The sequence below is a fragment of the Cygnus atratus genome, chromosome 2, assembly GCF_013377495.2.
Source record: "Cygnus atratus isolate AKBS03 ecotype Queensland, Australia chromosome 2, CAtr_DNAZoo_HiC_assembly, whole genome shotgun sequence".
In the NCBI taxonomy this organism is placed as follows: domain Eukaryota; kingdom Metazoa; phylum Chordata; class Aves; order Anseriformes; family Anatidae; genus Cygnus; species Cygnus atratus.
In genome coordinates this window covers 147,144,067-147,164,577 of record NC_066363.1, presented here as the reverse complement: position 1 = coordinate 147,164,577, position 20,511 = coordinate 147,144,067, and the positions used below count along the sequence as shown (strand labels likewise).

The 20,511-nt window shown below is 44.0% G+C and overlaps 1 protein-coding gene across 2 annotated transcripts in view; it reads right to left on the bottom strand.

Moving 5' to 3' along the window:
* DEPTOR (DEP domain containing MTOR interacting protein) overlaps window positions 1-20,511 on the bottom strand; it is a 77,908-nt gene that overhangs the window by 16,843 nt on the left and 40,554 nt on the right. The window contains exons 6-10 of one of the 2 annotated variants that reach the window (XM_035556240.2): window positions 8,642-8,827; window positions 7,899-8,033; window positions 4,529-4,599; window positions 3,773-3,877; window positions 3,065-3,233 (exon numbers count right to left, since the gene is read on the bottom strand). In XM_035556240.2, coding sequence (XP_035412133.1) covers window positions 3,210-3,233; window positions 3,773-3,877; window positions 4,529-4,599; window positions 7,899-8,033; window positions 8,642-8,827 — 521 coding nt within the window. In that variant the 3' untranslated portion in view covers window positions 3,065-3,209. Of the gene's footprint in view, window positions 1-3,064; window positions 3,234-3,772; window positions 3,878-4,528; window positions 4,600-7,898; window positions 8,034-8,641; window positions 8,828-20,511 lie in introns of those variants that run through there. The other variant, XM_035556239.2, reaches the window with a different exon arrangement.

The following is a 20,511-nucleotide window of genomic DNA, read 5'->3' as shown; positions in this document are numbered from 1 at the left end:
GAACAGACAATCAGCAAAATTAGCAATTAATTTATCTCCTCCCTAGGCCTCACACCAAGCTCGGTCTGCGACATTTGTCACGCTCTGCTGCAGTGATGTCACACTAAATAACAACGTGTAACGTCTAACGAGTTTGAAGTCAAGTTGTGTAACTTTGCAAAAACACTTTTACCTTAAAAACAGAAAACAGTTTACAGAATAAAACACTGAAAAAGTGGGACGAGATTTTTCCTGACAACAACTGGCAGTATTTAGTAGTGTCATTTGCAGAGACCTGAATTTTGCAGCCAGTCAATCCGGAATATTAAAGCACCCTTGGAACTTCTAAACCCTGCTGTTCCTGTCTTCTCTTCTCAGTCTGCTGACGACAGCAGACAGCAAAACAGAGCTACAAATAACTTGGACGTACGCATCGCAACACTGACTCCTTTCATAGCCCTGCGTCGCCTCCAGCTTCTGCTTGTTAATGCGCTTACAGCCGTAACGATCCTCCAACGCTGCCACAGGCGACTGCGCTTCAATGAACCAGCTCTAAAAAGACTTTAATAAAGCTAATCGACAACATATTTATTAAATTATTTGTTCAGCTGCAAACCTGGAACCCCAAGCTGTAAAGGGTAATCCCATTTACCTGGCCCAGAAGAGGTATCGAGATTCAAAACCACAAAGACAATACTCTCTTGCACCTCTTAAGCAGACTGAGCTAATAATTTTCTCAGAATTAAATTGTCTTAAAATTACCCCTGAGGAAGATGTCACTGTAACGAGGTGGTGCATGCTGCCATGCCAGAGGTGGGTATGCATAACGGAGACCTGGGCATCCCAGTCACTCCACGCTCAACCATTGCATGTGGTCAAGCGCTCCATGACAAACTCATTGAAATTTCTACTGAGGCTTTCCATTCACAGAGCTTTGAAGAAGGCCGGGAACCCAGCCAAGTTCAAATTGAAAATGAGACACTACAGAATCCTTCAGGTAGACTGATCCTGTAACGTTTAGTGCTTTATGTAATATACAGTGGGGTTTTAAGTGCACAAAGTGAAGTCCTACAATTCAGTAGGAAGCAGTCCTCTTGCAACAATTTGTCCAGCATAATGCAAAGACGGGAATATAATGCTCTCCAAGAGAGATAAGTGCAAAATCACAAGCTTTACAAATACAGACACTTCCAGAACTGATTACACTGGATACATCTCCTTGGGAGGAAAAACCCTGCTGATACTGCCAAGAACTTTTCTACAAACTGCAACGCCAAGCTTTGGCTCTTCTTCAAATTCTTGCCCTTTCATCATAGCCAACTTTCCTTGTTAGCACTTCTTTGGTGTAGCACTCAGCGCAGCACTGGCAGACAAAAGCCTCCTACACCAAGCCACCAGAAGTAACCGCGCCGCGGTCTATTTTCAAAATGCTCCACCTGCAGCTTCTACAGGGGGGAAGGCTTATTTTCAAGGAGCTGTCATGGCAAAGCCTGTCATACGATTCCTTGAAATCTGCCAGATTGAAGAGTGCTGTAAACAGATGGATTAAGTGACATAGATTTAAAAAAAATTCAAATACTGCACTAGAATTTACATACCTATTGCCATGGGAACACCTCAACACATACATAGAAAAACCTTATTTTCAAAGGAAACTGGTATATCTTCACCAGGGGCTAAACGTGTTCAGCATTTCTGAAAGCGGGGCACCATTTTTGGTGTCTAAGCAAGGACTCTTCTAACATATGGCCACCATGTTTCATGCACAATTCTGTTCTGAAAAGGGGTTTTGTGTAAGGACAGGACCTTTTCAAATAATCAACTCTATCCTTTGTGCAAATTCAGGGCAATATATCCCAGTTTTACTGTCTAAAATACCATTTACTCCCACTAGGACAAGGGAGTCTTACATTCTTATGTTGTGAGTGGATCAGATAAACCTGCATAACCCCATCAGAGGACGTGAGTGCACCAAGAGCAGGAACGGAAGACACGAGGACACAGTTTGGTATACAAAACCAGTTTCAGAGGTGCAATACAAAAACAAAACAAACAGGCTTAACTCAAATGTCCTACTGCATAGTTGCAGACCTGTCAACACAAAGGCAAAAGTAAACACAAAACCCAAAGCCCACTATATTCAGCTCTAAGCTTCGAAGTTCAGAAGTGAAAACTTTAAGATTATATATGATGCTACAGTGTTATTTTTACAAGTCAAGTTTCAGAATAGATCTACCCTACTGCTGGCTGCTAAATTCTGAGAGAAGATACTGTAAGGTACTAAACTCCCAATTTCAGAATCTAGAACGTACACATGCATAAATTCACTATTTTTAAATTTCAGTCCTGTATATTTTAGGCAGGATTACTTTTCAAAAACAATACTCTTCCTATAAAAATTATAAATGCATATTATATTGATGTATTGTATAAAATCCAGCTCCCTCCAGAATGGAGCTGGTTGCCAGCAGGATGTGTCAGGTGCTGCCTGTACCAACAGGCTCTGCAGCCTTCTAGGGCTTTGGCTGCCCTTCCTCAAGGGAAGTAAATGTTTCAAAGACAGAATGTTCTTGCTAGTTTCATAAAAAAGCAGCAGCCAGAGGGGAGAAACTCCTATTGTATATTCATTAAAGAAGGAGCCACGGCATATCCACCAGCACCGTGCAATGGGTAGGACAGGTGGCATATGCTGGGTGGGTGGGAATCCATGGGTGAGTATACTGGCAACGGCAGACAGATTCTAGAAAGCAGGATAAAATTAATAAATGAATTAATTAATACGTTAATGGGAAACTGGGCTGCTCGTGGAATACACCTGAAACCTTCACTTGTGTTGTTATGATACAAGAAAACATGACGTAAGCTGCTCATTTGCGCCTGGCCCACTCTGGACACTGGAATAGGTGTAGCAGCTAGTTTCCTTTCTTGCTTTTATGCGTTCTTAGCATAATGCTTTGCTTTTATTTTTCCCACTGTACAAGAGAGTGACTAATTTGCAGACATGATCCAAAACAGCAGGTAAGTCAATGGGCCCTGCATTAGCAGTACAAAAGCCTTCACATGGAAATTTTATTTATTTATTTTTAAATCATGTATGAAAGCATTTCAACTCTTTATGAAACATGAGTGTCACACATTCTTCTTTCTAAAATGTCTTGAATTTTAACTGCTTTACAGTGACCAATGGGTTACATTAACTTCATCGTGAATAGGTATGCCTGGCTTCATCTTCACATGTAGGCAAAGTGTAGAACCTGCATACAATTTTGCAATAAATTACAAATACATTGCAGAGTAAAGGGGAGGAACGCTAGAATGTGTGCAGAGCTGGAAATAGGTGGAAATAGCAAAAACAAACAAACAAAAGAAACAAAAAGAAAAAAAAAGAAAAGATCAAGAAAGTAACTTGGAAAGAAGAGCTGAGTTTCACACGAGAAAGGGACTTGAAGACATCCCATCCCTGGAAGTGTTCAAGGCCAGGCTGGATGGGGCTTTGGGCAACCAGGGCTGGTGGGAGGTGTCCCTGCCCATGGCAGTGGGGTTGGAACTGGATGATCATTAAGGTCCTTTCCAACCCAGCCCATTCTGTGATTCTATTGAGAACCTCTAGGACAGAAGACAAGAAACAGGAGGAGGGCAAAAGGTAACTGAAATCAACAATTAGAAATGCCTGAAACTGAAAGACACTCAGCCCAGGAAAGAAGAGCACCTCTCATTGCCAAGTATAGGCAGCCCAAGACCTCCAATTAGAAGCCCAAACATCCCAGTAAGGCATCCCAGTTTGACCACGCACCTTCATGCCAGCTGCAGCCGCTGGCCCACTGGGGTCCACAGCCTGGATGTGGCAGGGCTTGCTGCCCCGCACCACGAAGCCCCAGCCAACCGCGTCACCAACGATCTTGAAGGAGAAAAGAAGGAGGTGAGCACTGGCCCCACGACACATCTAAATGGCTCAGGAAAAGTATTTTTTAATTCCAACACATAGTAATGAACACTGTGTGATTATATTTTATCAAAGCCTGTGTACAGGCTGCTGTATCACATATGGGAAAGGCACTATGTCTTTTGGTTTCAGTTAATTTTTTGTTAAACTAGGAGGCTGCAAAAGGCAAGGCTTTCAATGACTAGGTTCAAAACTGTCTTTTCAGAAAGGCTTCCTCTAATACTGAATTAAAATTTCTGTCCCATCGTGGTCTAAGAAAAAGTATGCCTGAGCAGAAAACTTCAGTCTGGGTAGATAATCCATGCCTACAGCAAACACAGTACCAGGAGCACAAAGTTTAGATGAGTTTGTATAATAAAAATATTACTGGCTTTATGTAATTTCACACCCTATTTCAGTCAGCAGTACTACGCTGGCAGAAAGACAGGATAAACAAGTGCAGAATCAGACCTGAAATGTGTGGAAGTACTGATAACGGACTTCAGGATTTTAAAGTACAACCCTTAGCAAATGCAAATAAGCTCTAATTATCCCTTCAGAAAATGTCCGTTTGGATTACCTTACGCATACAACACACAGAAATAGAGAAAAATACCAGAGACGTACCGTAAAAGTTTTTCTGACGTATGGGGCTCCAGGCATCAAGAGCTCATCAGCAGTCACTGGTCTCTTTAGTACTGTAGGGGTACATAAATGAGTATTCAATATAAGCATTCCTCTCAAGTTTTTCCTAATAAATAAGACAAAGTGTTGGAATACGGTATCTTTTTGGTCCCAAATCCCATACACTCTTTCAAGTCTTGAGGTCTTGCTTGAAAGTAGCAGAAGAGCCAAAGAAAAGACTGAAGAATAACTCTGAGCACCAACGACGAGATCTTCGGAAAACTGGGGTGTTGAGGTAACAGACGTCGATGTCTGCAATTGGCACCCCCTAAACACTACCACGAACTTCAGAAATGGCTGTTCCTGTGTTCAGTGCAGAAGCAAGTGGCCAACCTGCCTGGCACAAAGTAGCTTTTCTTGCAGGCTCCCTCTGCACGTTGTGTGCTCTCTGCTATTTCATCTGACTCAGTTTGGAATCCCAGAATTCAGTAACAAGAAAATTCTGAAGAAAGGTTATACTACATACAGGAAAGCTTGGTAACCTTTCCTCCATTGGCCAACCCAAGAAGTGAGTCTTTGTCCTTTCTGAATCCCCACCTTTTCCGCCAACTTTTTTTTTTGCTTGGGGATGGGAGGTGATTTTCCCTGGAAGAAGGCAGGGAATGTTGGCATTGTCATGCAACATTGCTGCTGTTTGGTTCAGGTATTATCCCAACAAAGAGGTTTCTGCAACTGTAAGCACAGATATCTAATGCCCTCATATCCCGACATTCCCCACTACTTTTCTATATTATGACTTAATTTTCCCCTGAACAAAGTAAATGCAATGTTCTGTCAAATCAGATTGATACCATACTGTATTTTTCTGTCTGTCAATGCTTTACAACATGGAGGGCAATGGGAAGCTATATGTTCTTCACTGCATTTGCCTGCTTCACCTTTCAAATTATGACTGCTCTTCCTTTAGTGATAAATGATTTTCATGATGTCTGCCTTTTAAGTCACAGGTGGAATATAAAATTTCTCCCAGATGGTATTCTGAAACATTCATGAATTTCTTAATGACACTCCTGGGAGCAGGAAGAATTCTAGCACACAAACCAATAGGTATTTTTTTTCTTTCCCGTGGATTTTGACAAGCAGTCATTTAGCCAGAGTTACACTTCAGAGAATGCCTGTTCAACTTAAAAAACCTGGATCATTATGCTCAGTCAACAAATGAGAATCAGATAAATCATCCACACAGGACTCCCTTGCATGCCACCCTTCATTATACCCTCAGAAATTTTGTTTGATGATTGTTTTCCTACATGACTGGTCAAGTCATGACCTGTTTTTTTTTTAAAGTCCTTGCCTGCAACAGAACTCAGGTGACAAGATGCCTGTCTTCTGTTTATTACTATACAATTCAGCAACATGCTCTTGTTCTGGATAGCAGGAAACTATTGGTGAAAAAAGTCACTTTATAGTCCAGCAGAGGTTTAAGAATTCCTCCATAACATTTACATCCGACAGCCTTATGTTAACCTCTGCAAGATGGTGTGTGGATCTGTAGCTGTGCTACGGGAGAAATTACCCTAAGGGAGGTTGTGTTTAAAAAAACAAAACAATAATTTATGGAAGGGCAACATCAGCCTATCCTTTTTCTTTCAGTGTTGTGTAATCAGCTGCATTAAAATAAACTTGTTCTCACTGCTCATGGGTTGACACTTGGTATATAATCAGAACCATAAATGAATGGAATGGCTGGCATACTTCAGATAATGCACACATTTATGGACAGCACATGAATGCTGCTTTATCTGTCCCAGAAAATTTTCCAGGATGCAATTATGGTGTACTGGGGCCAAGGGCTCACCATACCAAACGTATCAGAGCATTTCTAGGTAGTATACCTGAGAGATATTTTGCCAAGGTACAGTACTGTGGCACTTTTCATAGAGGTGCAAATGTGTGGGAAGGTGGCACTGAGCACCCTGCAGCAGCTTACTCTGAGTGTGCAATGACCAACAGCACTGAGAGCGCTGCCCAGAAATGAACAGCAGGTCTGGTGTATGGGGTTATGGCTTCTGGTCATGCAATCACACTCAGTCCCTCAGCTGATTTTAATTTAGACCCTCGTCCTCAATTCCCAGCAGAGCTTAAAGAGAGGGAAGGAAATGTGCTAACAGCAGAAAGAGTATGTCCCCGTAACTACACCTGTGTTTCTGATGGCCACTCTGCACAACCGGGATGAAATGCACTTACTCATCTCCAGAGTGAATTGTCAGTGTTTTGAACAAGACTCACATAGTGCTTGACGCACTCTCTAGCAGTCACTTTAAATGCCAGCATCCCTTTGAAGGAGAAGCTGACAGTCATCCACTGAAGCCTTCCGCAGATGTACAATGCTGCCCACACCATCAGCAGGGACCCAGCAGCCAGCTCCTTGCAGTGTGCTCATGCCTGTGCAAGACCACTGCTTTCCCACCTCCCTTTAGCAGGTTGTTGCAGGGCAAAGCAACCCCCTCGCATGCCATGCACAATGGCATAGGTGTCCCCTCCTCCAAACGAGCAATAATCCCAAAAATGACCTCCTGCCCATTGGTTGTACACACCCCTCTGCCTAGAGAACTGGGAATTTATACTAAATCCGAAATAATAAGGAGCATAAAGGGCAACATGGACTTTGAACTTCAGGGCTCTTTCTGAGGGAAATAGAGAGGCTGAAACAACATCCATTCCAGTCTGTTTTCCCCTTCACAGATGTACAACAAGAAACAATTTTAACCAAGCTGTGGAAGAATGGGTGTGTTTAACCTTCTGGCATGGGATAGGAAATCCTTTCAAAAGGAAAATAAGCTTCACCACTACTTTTACCTTCCCAAACAAACCAGTGCAAGACCTAAACAAACAAAAACATTGACATGGTCTTTGACAGGCTCAAAAAATGCTTCCTCCGGTTTTCGATGCTGCTGTTTTCTGAGCTGTGCTATTTCATAGTGGCCACTGGACAGTTAAACTCTCCCATGACTTACGCTGAAGGAATGTCTCGAGGAGGAGGCTTGAGTTGGCCCAGGGCTTGGCAGTGCAGAGGCGAAGCTGAGTCTCTGACTGCATGTCCTCCTCAGAGATAAATTGCAGCTCCAACCACAATTATAGGCTTGGTGCAGAGATTATGGGAGGCAGACGTCTGGCTTGCATTCGGCAAGACTTCAGGCTGGGTGATGCTAACAGTCCCCCCCGGCCTTAAAAACCCACGGTGCTGTGAATTTTTAATCTATCCTTGAAAAGATAAACCTAGACGTGACGTTAGGCATTCCTCACATCCCCTTCTCCCCAGACAGATGCCTGCGCCTGTCGCCTGTGCATCAGAAGCGACGCTGGTGCTTACCAGACTTGGGGTTGCAGAGCACGGGGGGGCTGCTGCTGAGCGTCGGGCTGCTGCTGAAGTACCCACTGCTGCCACAGCTGCTCATGCTGCTCCTCCGCACCGCCGACACTATCTTAATCTCCTTGGTGGGACTCACTGCAGAGAAAACACAGGGAGAAAGGGAACCGGCGTCCATTATTAAATGAGTTTCTCCGGGTTCTTTAAGACACTAAGCCACGCTTCCACCTTCCTAAGGGGTAAGCGTGTTGTACACAGAAGGGTCACTGCATGACTATAACACCATAGCTAACATGACAGCTGAACTGCTCCCATTGCAGGATTTTCTAGGAGGCATTTCAGTATAGAGAAATAAGTTTTTCTACTTCCCATTTATTCTTTCATTTCCTGCTTGATAGCATTGTATAGCAAACACTGCAGGATCCCTTCCCCTCATTTTTCTCAAAACCAGCATAGAATATATGGCAAATTGCTCTGGGCTTAGGGGGATTTAAATCCATTCTGTTTGATCACGGACACTAATTTTTGACCAGCAAGAGAGCTGTTATTTATACAGGAGCAAAACCACCACAGAGAGCTAAAGATTTGGTAAACTGAGTGAAAGCACAATCCCTGTGAACAGGGATATGTGATACCCTGTGCTTTTTTCAGATAAACACTGAAATCCCTCGCACAAAAAGGATGCTAAAGGATATTTAGCATCCCATGGAGTCACTCTACAGACAGCAGTAGAGTTGATGAGTCACCTGAGAGAAAACTGGTGTGTTTTCTGTTGTCATGGTTCTGCTTGCGCAGGCAAAAGGGGCTGTCGTGGCTTTCTGGCATCAGGCGAGACTTCTCAGTGAGCAGCTCCATTAACCGCCGCCGCCGGCGGAAATTCATTCTGCACTGGTAGAGCAAGTTGCTGTCCATAAAATGGTGCTTGTTGGACACTGGAAAAAGAAACAGATAGAAGTGATTGCTTGGTGGGACTGAAATCTGAGCGTACCTATCTGCCACGTGTGCCCTCCCATGAGGAACAGACACTCACACCTCTTCCCTCCCCACTGCAGACTCAGAAAAGGGGCAAGGTGGCCAGCTTCACACCGGTGGCTTCAACAAGCACGCTTCTATAGGGTCCGTAACACAGTAGGAACTTCAGCGGCCACAGCTGTAAGGCATCTTTCAGAGCACCTTGATTAATGGCAAGCACTCCTTTTTGTCGAGTGGAAGTGGAAGCACTCCATTGCTCTGTGACAGGCCGCGTGACGCCCCTCTCGGTGCATGCCGTGTGCCAGGCGGAGCTGTGGTCACTGCATACCAGACTTACGTCCCTCCCTCCCCTGAGCTTTGTGCCTCGATCGCAGGCGGCCCTGAGAAGCTGGCCGCCCTGCCTGCCTCCGTGAGAGCCACGGGGCAGCAGAAAAGGGAGACCTGTGTATTTCCTCTGTCTTATCCACCACAGACACGGTGTCCCAGACACTTCCTGCATTCCGCTTCCTCTCCTTTGCACGCATACACAAGGTTTGGGAACAGGCACCTGGCCAAAAATCGTTTCTAACGTAATGAGCAGAAGTCTTAATTACAACCTGTTTTGACACTGAGAGCAGATCCCAGGTTGCTGGTGGACTGAGTGTGCCCACAGACTGCAGCCTGCCTGCAGTGTCTGCGTGGTTGCTGTTGCTGCTTCTCAATAGCGATGTAAAATGCAGCAGTTGGACCGAGCTGTGTGCCAGGTCCCTGAAGAGCTCTGACTCCTGCAGGGCTGGACTGCAGAAAGCTCTCCTGAGCAGCCCCTGTGTTAGCACCCTAACTAATTTAGGACCCTAAATAGCTGCAGGAGATGTTTTGGCTGCATTCTCCCCGTCTTCACTCAGCTCCTCCGATCACGTTCCACGGAAATGACTTCCCGCAGCTGATCTTTCCCGTGAAGGATCTACGTTCTGGATTTACCCCGTTTAGAAATTGCATTTCTTCCAATATTGAATCACGAGGACTGGCGGGCTGTATGTATTTACATGTAACGTCTAAACAACACCACAGATACGCGCTCAGACAGCAGCCAAGCCTGACGCTTGGCGAACATGACTCAGGCATTCGGCCTCAGCCTCTGCTGCAGGCACTGCGCCGGAGCCTTGCTCTCAGCTCTGCCTGGCACCTGCGGTCCAAAAGCAGCAGAACCCAGGGTGCTGCGCCAGATCTGCAGCCCTCAACATGCTCTTTGATCTCATCCCTTCTTTCACACCCCTCAACACGCTCCTTCTTCCTCTCACCCCTTCTGAACACCTTACAGTTTTGTAGCAGGAGCCTTGCATGATAGCCTTGCAAAAAAGGCTGTATTTAAACATGCACTTCCTCTGTCTTTTGTTACCCGTGAGCTGGAGGAATACCTTCAAAGAGCCCAGACATCTTCTGCAGCAGCTTCTGGTCTCAGAGACCATATTCATTCCAGGGAAGTGTAGTAAGTTATCCTTACTTCCTTAGAAGAGGCCAGCCTAGCCGTGATGCTCAGGGCTCAGCCCTCCATACAGGCACAGAAGCTGCCATATGGGGTCAGACTGTGAGTCCCTCTTGCGGAGAAGCCTAGAGAAGCCAGTCTCTTGCTTGCCTGGGCCACTGCCAGAGATGGGACACCGCACAGATGGACCTTCTGCCTTTGGGACACAGGGAATAATCAGGACACAGGAGTTTCATGAACTGCATGTGCCTGTGCCCTGGCTGCCACGCCGAGTTTCTGCCTTGACTCCCACAGCATGGGGTAAGCTGCACGGCATTTCGCGTGGTGCTTTCCTCCTCCTTTGAAACTCTACCTTTATTTTTTCACGAATAAAGCAGAAAAGATGTGCCAGGCAGCCAAAGTGCAATGCTTCAGGCACCATCTACACAACAGAGTGCTGGTATCTGCACTGGGTGATTCCCTTTGAGAGCTTCAGAAGAGCCAGTGCCACTTGGTTTTATTCAGCTTCATTTCAGGGCTGAACCTGTTGTTTCCTCAAATCAGCCATATGCAGCCACATGGCTTTGCTAAGTCCCATTTAGCACCGCAAGCAATTCATTCGTGTGTCCTGACACCTTCATTATTGCAGGCACACACTGCTGCTGCGCTCATCGCTTTGGACATATATAGCATGCGGTACTATTAAGCAGCAGTCGCTAACGATCACTATTTTTGAAGAACTGAAATAGAGGAGGAGAGATCTGGAGCCTTGCCTACATCCACAAAAGGATTTGCTGTCTGAGACAGAATTAATACGTTGGTGTTCCCAGGCACCACTCTCATTTTCAGACCACTGCCACAAGTAAAAGTATTCTAGTAATAGAATACCGCAGGATTAGAATAACCTGATGCAAATACAAAATAAATTAAAAATAAATAAATAAAAACACTTCATTTTTTTGTGATGACATCTTAAAGAGTTCACTGGAACTTAAAAGGAAAAGCACTACTTAGCATGCTACCAGGGTTCATAATCTTACATGTAAGGGGACCCCACAAATACTCACCTGGAAGCAGAATTACCAACTGTTTGCCATATAAGAAATACCATCATGGTTTCTGATTCAATTTAAATATTATGACACCGCAGCTTTTAAGAAACACAATTCTGTTCTGTTTGTGCCGTTAACTGAAGTGCCCTGACAGCCTTCAGAAATTATGATAATCAGAGATCAACACATGCTTGATTTGCAGGCACCATAAAGCACTTAAATTCTGGACTAATTACTGACCATGAAACCACAGAATGTAACCGTTTTATACCATGATACTGGAGCATTTTAGAATAACAATATTTGTTTTGACTAAATACTGCAACATTACATGCTTACAATAGTGAAGCTTAGGTTTTATATTGAAGTAACTATTTTACTCCACGGAAGGGTGAATTTTGATGCAACAAATGAAGACGAGTGTAAAAGATAAGAACAATTACTGTATGTTGTAGAATACTTGTATGTGATTTGCACGATGAATGGCTTGTAGCCCCAGTGCTTAGGACAGGTAGTATCAATGCAGAATTTGGAGTGCTCGCTGATTTTCATAGTTTAATTCTTCATTTCTCCTGATAGTTCACATTTCATGTGAGAACGTTAGAACAACATTCTCAGTTTGAGAAAATAATGTATTTGTAGCACCATGTAACTTTATGCATATTCCTTGACTAAAAGGTAATATTTATGTACATTTAAGGAGAGGCTTAAAAAATAAACAGGCATACGTAGCTCAAACAACCTCATTGTACATACATCACCAAATAAAATAACACACCAAAATTACTGGTGTGACCCATGGGACCTTTTTTTTTTTTTTTTTGAATCATCAACTTCCTGACTTATTCATGATATAGGATGAAATGTCAAAATGTCCATGCTGGGATTCTGGCTGAGTGTATCTGGCATGTTGTGAAAAAAGGGATGTCCAGACTACAGATGAGAAGAGGCTGAGGAGGGGGAGACAGGCACCAGTGCAGGCTGTCTCTGACAGACTCCTCGGATGGAGATGTGCGTGCCCTTGTCCCTGAGGAAAGCTGCTGACACAAGTCACAAGTATGTGACTACTGGGCATCGAGCACACACAGAAGTTGGTTTTGTCACACTGTACATGACAGCCAAGAGGCAGCAGAGCAAGCAGTGTTCATTTACCTGCTTCAACAGCCAGCATTTTGCTGAAATCAGCAGAGAAAAGTGGGAGTGAAAACATTTTCAAAGCTGACAGCAGAAAGCTCAGAGGGCTGCACAGACTTGCTCAGGAGGGATTTCTTTAAAGGTAATTCAGAGGTTGTTACCTCGAGTGTTGACTCAGAGCTGCAGCAGATAAACTTGTCGTGGCTGACAAGGCTCGTGCTCCAAGTCCCTGTGCCTCTCGTGGAAGCTGCTCCCTCCGGATAGGGACTGACTTACCTACTTACTCCTCAGTTAGCTCACTGCCCTTCACAATGCAGCACAGAAAAGCAAACCCGCACCCATTTCGGTTTGTCTTAAAATGTCAGGCTGTGGCTGGCAAGTATCAGGACCTGCTTCTATACATGATGAGGGTGATGTTGTAAAGAGGAAGGTGGGGTGATTTTATGGGTTTTTCATTCCTGTTTAATTCACCAGTGCTCATGTGGCAACATGTTCATGTTATGATGTGCAGTTTATGAAACAGGGAGAAACTGTACCAAAGAGCATACGGTGACTGGCAACCTCCAAAATCATAAAAATGCACAAGGGAAGTTCTGGTCCAAGAGGGAAAGGCATGAACATTAACTCCAGGTCATGGATGTCAGGTTTGCAGGTATAGTCACAACCCACCAGTCTGATCTCCCACATACACAGGACACAAAATTTCTGCCAGAAGCAGAACTAAAAAATTACCTTCTAATCTCACAAAAATACAGTTTACTTTTACTCTAAAGCAGCCTGTAATGTCTGCTTTACTCTTCCCCTCATGAGCTGTCCCAATTGCTTTCCCTGCCAGGCAATAAATGCTAAACTCAAGGTTGAACGTGTTTAGCATCTAATCCGTGGACTTCGTAACACCTTTGTTGGAAAGTTACATAAGGTCTTGTCAGAAACCTTTGTAAAGAAGTCTGTGAAGTTATGGAGCCAACTCTCAAACATCTTTGATCAGCTGAATAAATAATACCCCTTAAATTCAGGTTTATTCTTCACCCTTCCTCCAGTTCTCCTCAGAGCTTCTTTATCCTTCCTAAAATACGGATCTCAGAGCATGCTCATCGTTAAAGCCTCATTCCTCTTCTTTTACTTACAGTTGTCCTTTTGTACATCTCAGCCTACAGTAATAGTTACTACAACCGTACTGTGCTAACAGCATCAGCTGGGAACCATTTGTGTAGGTGCCCTGTGCGTCCTCCTTCCCCTGCTCAGCATTGCATCATACCAACGAACAGGGCTGGTATTCTCACTTCCTAGGTGTACTACTCTCTATTTAGTTATATGAAGACACACCTCTTTTTGGATAATGACCGACAACAACAGGTTAATTTATAGAGTGCAATTATTTGTTTGCTGCCTCATTTATCCACAGAGTTTGCAAACTTTGTCAGCAAAGCTTTTAGATGATCATTCCATATTTGCTTTACTGTTAAGAAAAGAAAACTCAGACTATTTATTTTGGCATTTCTCAGACTGTGAACACCTAATGTTGCAACCTTGGCAGTTCTTGTGCCTGGCTGCTTCACAGTTTCTGTCCAAATATATGAAATATAAACTGCAATGTCCACACAAATCTTCTTTCAGCTTCCGATTCTGCCATAAAATCCTGGGAACTGTGCAGGGCTCAAACAGCCTTTTCTTCTGCAAGGAGACTGATGCACAGCAGAGATAAAAATATTAGCTTTACATTGATTTCATGGAACTGAGGAGGCTTTAGAAAGTACAAAAGCCTATTTTAATAAATGGTGTGACTCATGCCTTAAAAATCAAGCCATTTTCATAACTGGCTCTTTCCCCAAATCCCTCCCACAACCTCAATTCCCCGTGATTTTTAGGGCTGATAATCTGCACATCTCCAGTGTGGTGATTAGTGTTTTCTACCAGCTGAATGCTACAGATCCCAGCAGATACTGGGCAGTGATGTACCCCAGCTGATCTGCATGTTCCCAGAAACAAGAAGCCATCACTCGCTGATAGCTTGGGCATCCATGGCTGCTTTGTGCCAGGGAGTGGTGGGAAGGAGATAGAAGTTCCCCAAGGAGCCGATAAGCAGTTCTCCTCAAGACAGCAGAGGACAAGATCAAGTGTGTGCTTGTTTGTTTGGGTAAGTGTGTGCGTGTGCTGGGGTTAAGAGGCGAGGTTAGAAAAGCATTAGCTAAGTACACAGAATTCTCAGCGCTGCTATGTCAGGTCTTTTCCTACTTGAAGACACAAGCAGCACCGAACCCTTCCCAGCAGTGCGCAGCATACTTCCAAGCCCTTCAGTGTAAGACAGCGATCCCAGTTTATCCTTAAGTAGACTGTATCTTCATACTGAGGTAGTTCGCTCTGTTAAAATAGAGTTAAGCCCAACCCAAAGCTGTGGATCCCTTCTGGACCTTCCCCACTACTGGCTGCAGTGGTTTGCCCCTTCCCACAGCACGTCTCAGAAGACCATACCAGTTTTGACCTCTGAAGGGACAGGAATTTACCCCAAAAGAGTTGACATTGTACTGAAAACAAGTGGAGGGTGATGAGAAACATCATCAATGCGATGTGAAGCCCTCAGACCAGCTGTGGGAGGGAGGGATGGGGGCTGCTGGTTGCCCTGAGGGAGGGCATGGCTGGGCCGGTGGGGCTCTGCCGCTCCTTCTGGCAAGGCCTCGGCTCCAGCCCCACGGCCCTTGCTCCCTCGCTCCCCTCTCCTAAGCAGAACTGGTGTTTGGAAGGGAAGGAAACAAAACAACGCTGCAAAACAACAGATCCTTAAAAAAAAAAAAAAACCTCTCTGCATGGCTAGCACACAGCTTGCTGCACTGATCTCCTCAGCGCCTCAGGCCTTTTGCCAGCTTGGTTTCTGCCTCTTGCCAGAAAAGCAGTGGAAGTGCGCGGCCACTTTGGCTTGCGTGGGGCTTGGACGAGCCTGCAGGCTTGGAGGAGAAGGTGAGCTGCTCGTCCTGCAGAGCTTCTCGCTTTCAGCATTTCCTAACCCACTCAGCACTGCCACCCCGGTCACACAGCACTGCGGCTCCTGCCCCACCGCTCCTGCTCTCCTGCCCTTCACCAGCGCACGTGCAGCCAACAGAGAATAAATGACACTTTAATCTGCACTGGACAATGCTTTTCCCACTCCTCTCAAAGGCTTCCTGTTTTTCTAAAGCTAAACTGGCTTCTGCAAATGCATTTTCATAATGGCACCTATTCAGATTAGTTTCCTTTTACACATTGATGAATTCCACCTGCTTGGAGCTCCCTCCCGTCAAGGCAGAGGGACTACAATGCCCAACGAGCAGACAGCCTTCCATCTCCGACTCCTTGCACCATATAAACATGACACTTGCATTTCCACCTTTTATGAATGCGTATGTGCTGCGTAGACTGTAGATAAGCCCACCTGTGAATGCACTCACTCTGCATGCACTCACTCTTGGCACTGCGGCTGTACTATGTGGGATTGTTTTCACATTTGGATTACGAGGAGTTCACTGGGAGCAGACAATGGATCTAAGTTTGAACTGCTACAGTTTCCACTGAGCCTGTTGTATAAAACTGTAAGGCAGATCCTAAGGCTGAAGTACAAAATGCAGAGAGCTGTTCCACCTCATCCCAGCAAAGAGCGAAGCCAGTAAGCATGTCCTACAAGTGACAAGTGTCCAGAGAAAAACTGTGATATAGAGAACCATGTCTCCTGAGCTATTGCAATGAAATGCAGTATATTCATGTAGCGAAAAAACAGTCTAGACAACTTTTATTCTGCCTTCAAAGCATAAGGATTACAATACACAGGTGTCAAAAGTTCCTTGGGAAATGAAATACACCGAGTCTCCTGCTCCTATTAAAGCGGTGTGTTCTGCTCAGTGCATTAGCATTTCATTTTAGCTGCCTTAAAATAGGTATGCAGAAAAATGTTTCTAAATACACTTTGTCTTTCCAGTAGGTTTGCAATCTATTTGCAGTCTATTTTCAAATACACGCTCCTTATTCTAGAATGAAAAGCCAGTGTTGAATCACACTCATTTCAGCAGCCTTTTCAGTTTGTATACGAGGATTTATCATCTTTAATTTAGCAAGTTTACAGAACACAGCCAACTGCTTTTCTCTGCTTCCAAATAAAGTATGGAAAGTACAGTCTGTGGCAAGGGAAGCAGAAGATGAAAAGGCCCATCTGGGTATCTTTTTTATGTTGCAGCTGTTAAGAACTGAAACCCATTCTCTGACAGAAAAATAGAATTCGGTAGTTAATATGAAAAGGCATGTTCATGTGTTATTTCCCTAATGTATAGACATGTGTGGCTCTTTCAAAAAAAAAATAAAAATAAAATAAAATAAATTCCTGCTTTAGATAAAGACAATTGCAAGGAGAGCACAATGAAGAGCTGACAGAATAGGAAGCTGGAAGATTATACACTCATGTCCAAAGTTCTTATTCTCTTACATTTCTACCGGGGCAAAATCATGAAAAAAATGCAAAGATGTCTGCAGGTTTAGCATAAGCAGCTGAATTACTGTAGGTGAGGTCGCTGTCCATATTCATGGGGACTACCACGGAAGGACTGCCACACAGATTAAAAAAAAAAATCAGTGACACTGCCCGGCATCATCGCAGGAGGAATCAGGCTAATAATAGAAACAAAGTTACGCTGGAGGACTTTAAAGCCTAACTGAAGGCTTGAGTTTTACTGAGACAAATCAAGGCACCACCTGTGAAAGTAAAATCTTTTACAGTTTTTAGTACTATGTAGAATGGACTATAGGACTATATAGACTGAATGCTTTTTGGACTATACAGAATGAATACTTGGATATTTCCAACAGCTGCAGGTGTTAGATCAACCATATAAATGATATAAAAATCCGTGTGTTAACTTTGGAGGAGGAAATCTATGACCACTTAAGACAAGGATTTAGGGGATGGTTCTATGGCACTTGTAAATTGCTCACCGAAGTCGGTATTTCCAAGCATAGGGTTTCCAAAGAGAAATCTCAAATTAAGGAAGAAGTTAGTATTTCACATATATGGCAAATTTTCACTCATGAAATAAGAAATGCCAACTAATCATAAGGAATTGAGTATATAAAGTAAATTTAACAACTCGTTACAATTTACAGAAATTTAGGTGAGAAAGGAACACTTCTCAACAAAAGAAAAAGAAATAAATACATCGTTAGATATCTAATCTAATTCCACAATTTAAAGAACTTTCAACTGCATCATACATCTTGATGTTTAAAACTAAATGCAGTGATCATCTTGTTCAGGGCAATTTTGCCTCATAAAGGTATGCAGTTCTTGCAGAGAAGAGGGAAAGTTAAGTACATGTTTTAAGACTTCTCTGCAGACACAGGGAGATAGCATGTGTCAATATTTACTGTTCTCATTAAGTCACTACAAAATGTTTGTTTTCACCTCTGAAAGTAATTTGCACAGTGGAGTTGTGCTGATAAAGAATTGACGCTTGAGAGGTGGCAAGCACCTGCTTCTGTGCTGAGCAGAACATACGCATGCCTTGCGCTCACCAGGTCTAGCCAAGAGCAATTAGCTCAATTCAACTTTTTTAGGCTGAAAGGTATTGCAACTGCGGGGGAGGAGGAAGGACACAGATCATGTCTGGGACATCTTAACACAGGTTTTCTATCATTATAAAATCCTAGCACTAATCAGATGTTTCAAGCAAGGTATCTGCTAGCCAGTCAGCTCCCGGAGAGATTTTCCCACCCCTCAGTCATTTAGGAAAGCAAAGTCCATGTCATTTTCAACACCCATCACATGCGCTCCTCTGCTGGTCTAGGGCTGGGAAGCTGCATCCGGAGCCGCCGTTGACTCACACAGCAGGTAGGCAGCAGTGGGCAGCGATGCGAACCACCCCTCGCTGAATCGTGCTGCAGTCGCTGCCTAGGGAAGGTGCTGGGCAGACGTCAGATCCAGCGCATCGGAGAGGAAATAACACAAAGCACATGCGCTCAAGAGCAAGAAGCAGCTTGGAAAATAGCAACAGCGAAAGAGACAGAATGTGACTTGGCACGGGAGGACGAGCGCTGCTGCTCCACCACGCACCTCTCGCAGGCACACACCGCGCTGCGTGCCCTGCAGGACAAGCACTCTGTATCTGCACACCACAAAATGCTGAAAAGGATTTCAAAATGTTTGGTGGCTGCCACAGAGGAAATGCAAATACTCATCTTGAGAAGATGCTGAGAATGGATAAGTTACTCTTACTGGTATTAACCAGATTTTTAAAATGGAAAGTGTTTATCCCTTGAGTTTCCAGACCTTAAACTTTTCTGCAAGACGTACAGATGTTTCTTCATCCCCCAGCTTCTGTACCCAGAGAGTCCTGGAAGGAGGACGAGAGGACTTAATCTATGTCAGTGGTTCTCTGCCGCTGGGGCTGTAGGTGCAGGGTAAGTGCTGCAGGAGATGCCATAACCGACTAGCATGAGCCAAAAATGATGGAGAAAGAGCCCTGTGCATACCCTCATTCCTCCTTGGGTATCTCAGTATCCCTGTTTTCCAGACTGAGCAAGGGCTGTGACTGTGTGTGGCTGCTCATGCCGTTCTTTGCCTGCCCCCAGCCCACCCTTGCTTTGGTCTGATCTACCCCAGTGCCGGCAGACAGCTTTCTTCATCTCTTGCTGCATGTGAATTTTGACCACAGTAGTTAATCTGTCCCACTCTTTCCCTAGGAAGAAAAACTAGGAAAGATCCGGTCTCCTTGGAGGAAATTCTTACCTGTTAATTCTACAAAGCTCTGCATACCTTGCTCACCATACTAGAAATGGGCTTTCACACAGCTGAGAAACGTGTTCTGTGCCCCTTTTGTCCTTGCTGTTCTTGAACGCCCATAGCCCTGTTTATAATTCCTCCCACAGTCATCATTCCTATATTCTGGCAAAGACCATCAGCGTTCACAATGCAGAATAATAACTACTGGCAATTACCCTGCCAATGCAAGCCATGAAGAAACGTAGAGTGCACAATACGCTGCTACCTATAATGGTTTTATTTCACAGTACCTGGGGGTACCAGCCCCTAGGAAAGGACATCTGGCTCCTATTTCTGAGAACAGCGGTTTGTGGGTTTTGATTTGTATGCGCCCGTGGAATTTTTGAAGGAAGCAATTCAGAACTTAAGCACATTTCATCATTTTCATTTATGGCAGGGGAAATGTGTATAGTTATACATGCCCGAAGAGATCAGGAGGATTATTTTTAAACTGAAACCTTTGATGTTTTTACAGCATTTACACAATTCCTCTTAAACCAATGTTTTCCTTTTTAAAATTAGCATCAGCGTTTGTTTCCTGTGTGAAACCTGGTTTGTGTCTGACCAATTAAAGTGAAGACAAATGTGACAGGAAACTGTTTTGAATACAGTACCTCAGCTGCAAAGTATAACTTTTCTGAGTAATTGAAATGAAAGTCAGTATCAGTAAAAATAAATTGCACAATTCGGTTGTGGCTGGAAAATTACTACTGAGACAGGCAACTTGATACAACTATTTCTATTACTTTCTATTGCATTAGGTAAGGCAATAAATACTTAATAAGAATAGTAGAGCAAGGTTTATTTTATTCCACATTGTGCATATCAAACAATACTGCTAGCAAAAGGTTGCCCTTAGGGCAGGAAAATGTTTCATTCTCCATGCCTCTGCGGTCGAGAGCCTTTCTGCTGGTTCTGCCAAAAAGGATGCCAATTAGTGTCGAGTAACATTTTGGTACTGCTGATGCAATGCACAACAAAGGGAACATAGTATGGAGAAATGGACTTGCTGTACTAAGAGATCAAAAATACCACTTTTATTCTGGTAATTGGACCTAGAGTTCAGTGAGAGGGAGAACAAGAGAACACTACTCCTGCCATTTCATGGTTTACATCCCCAGTTTGGTACTGGGAAGTCTCATTTCAAGATCGCCTGTTAGAGGAAGGTGACATTGTATAAACCTTCAAAACGCACAGATCGTAGCCAGATGCTCAGGTGAATCCCTCACCAGCTGTGTT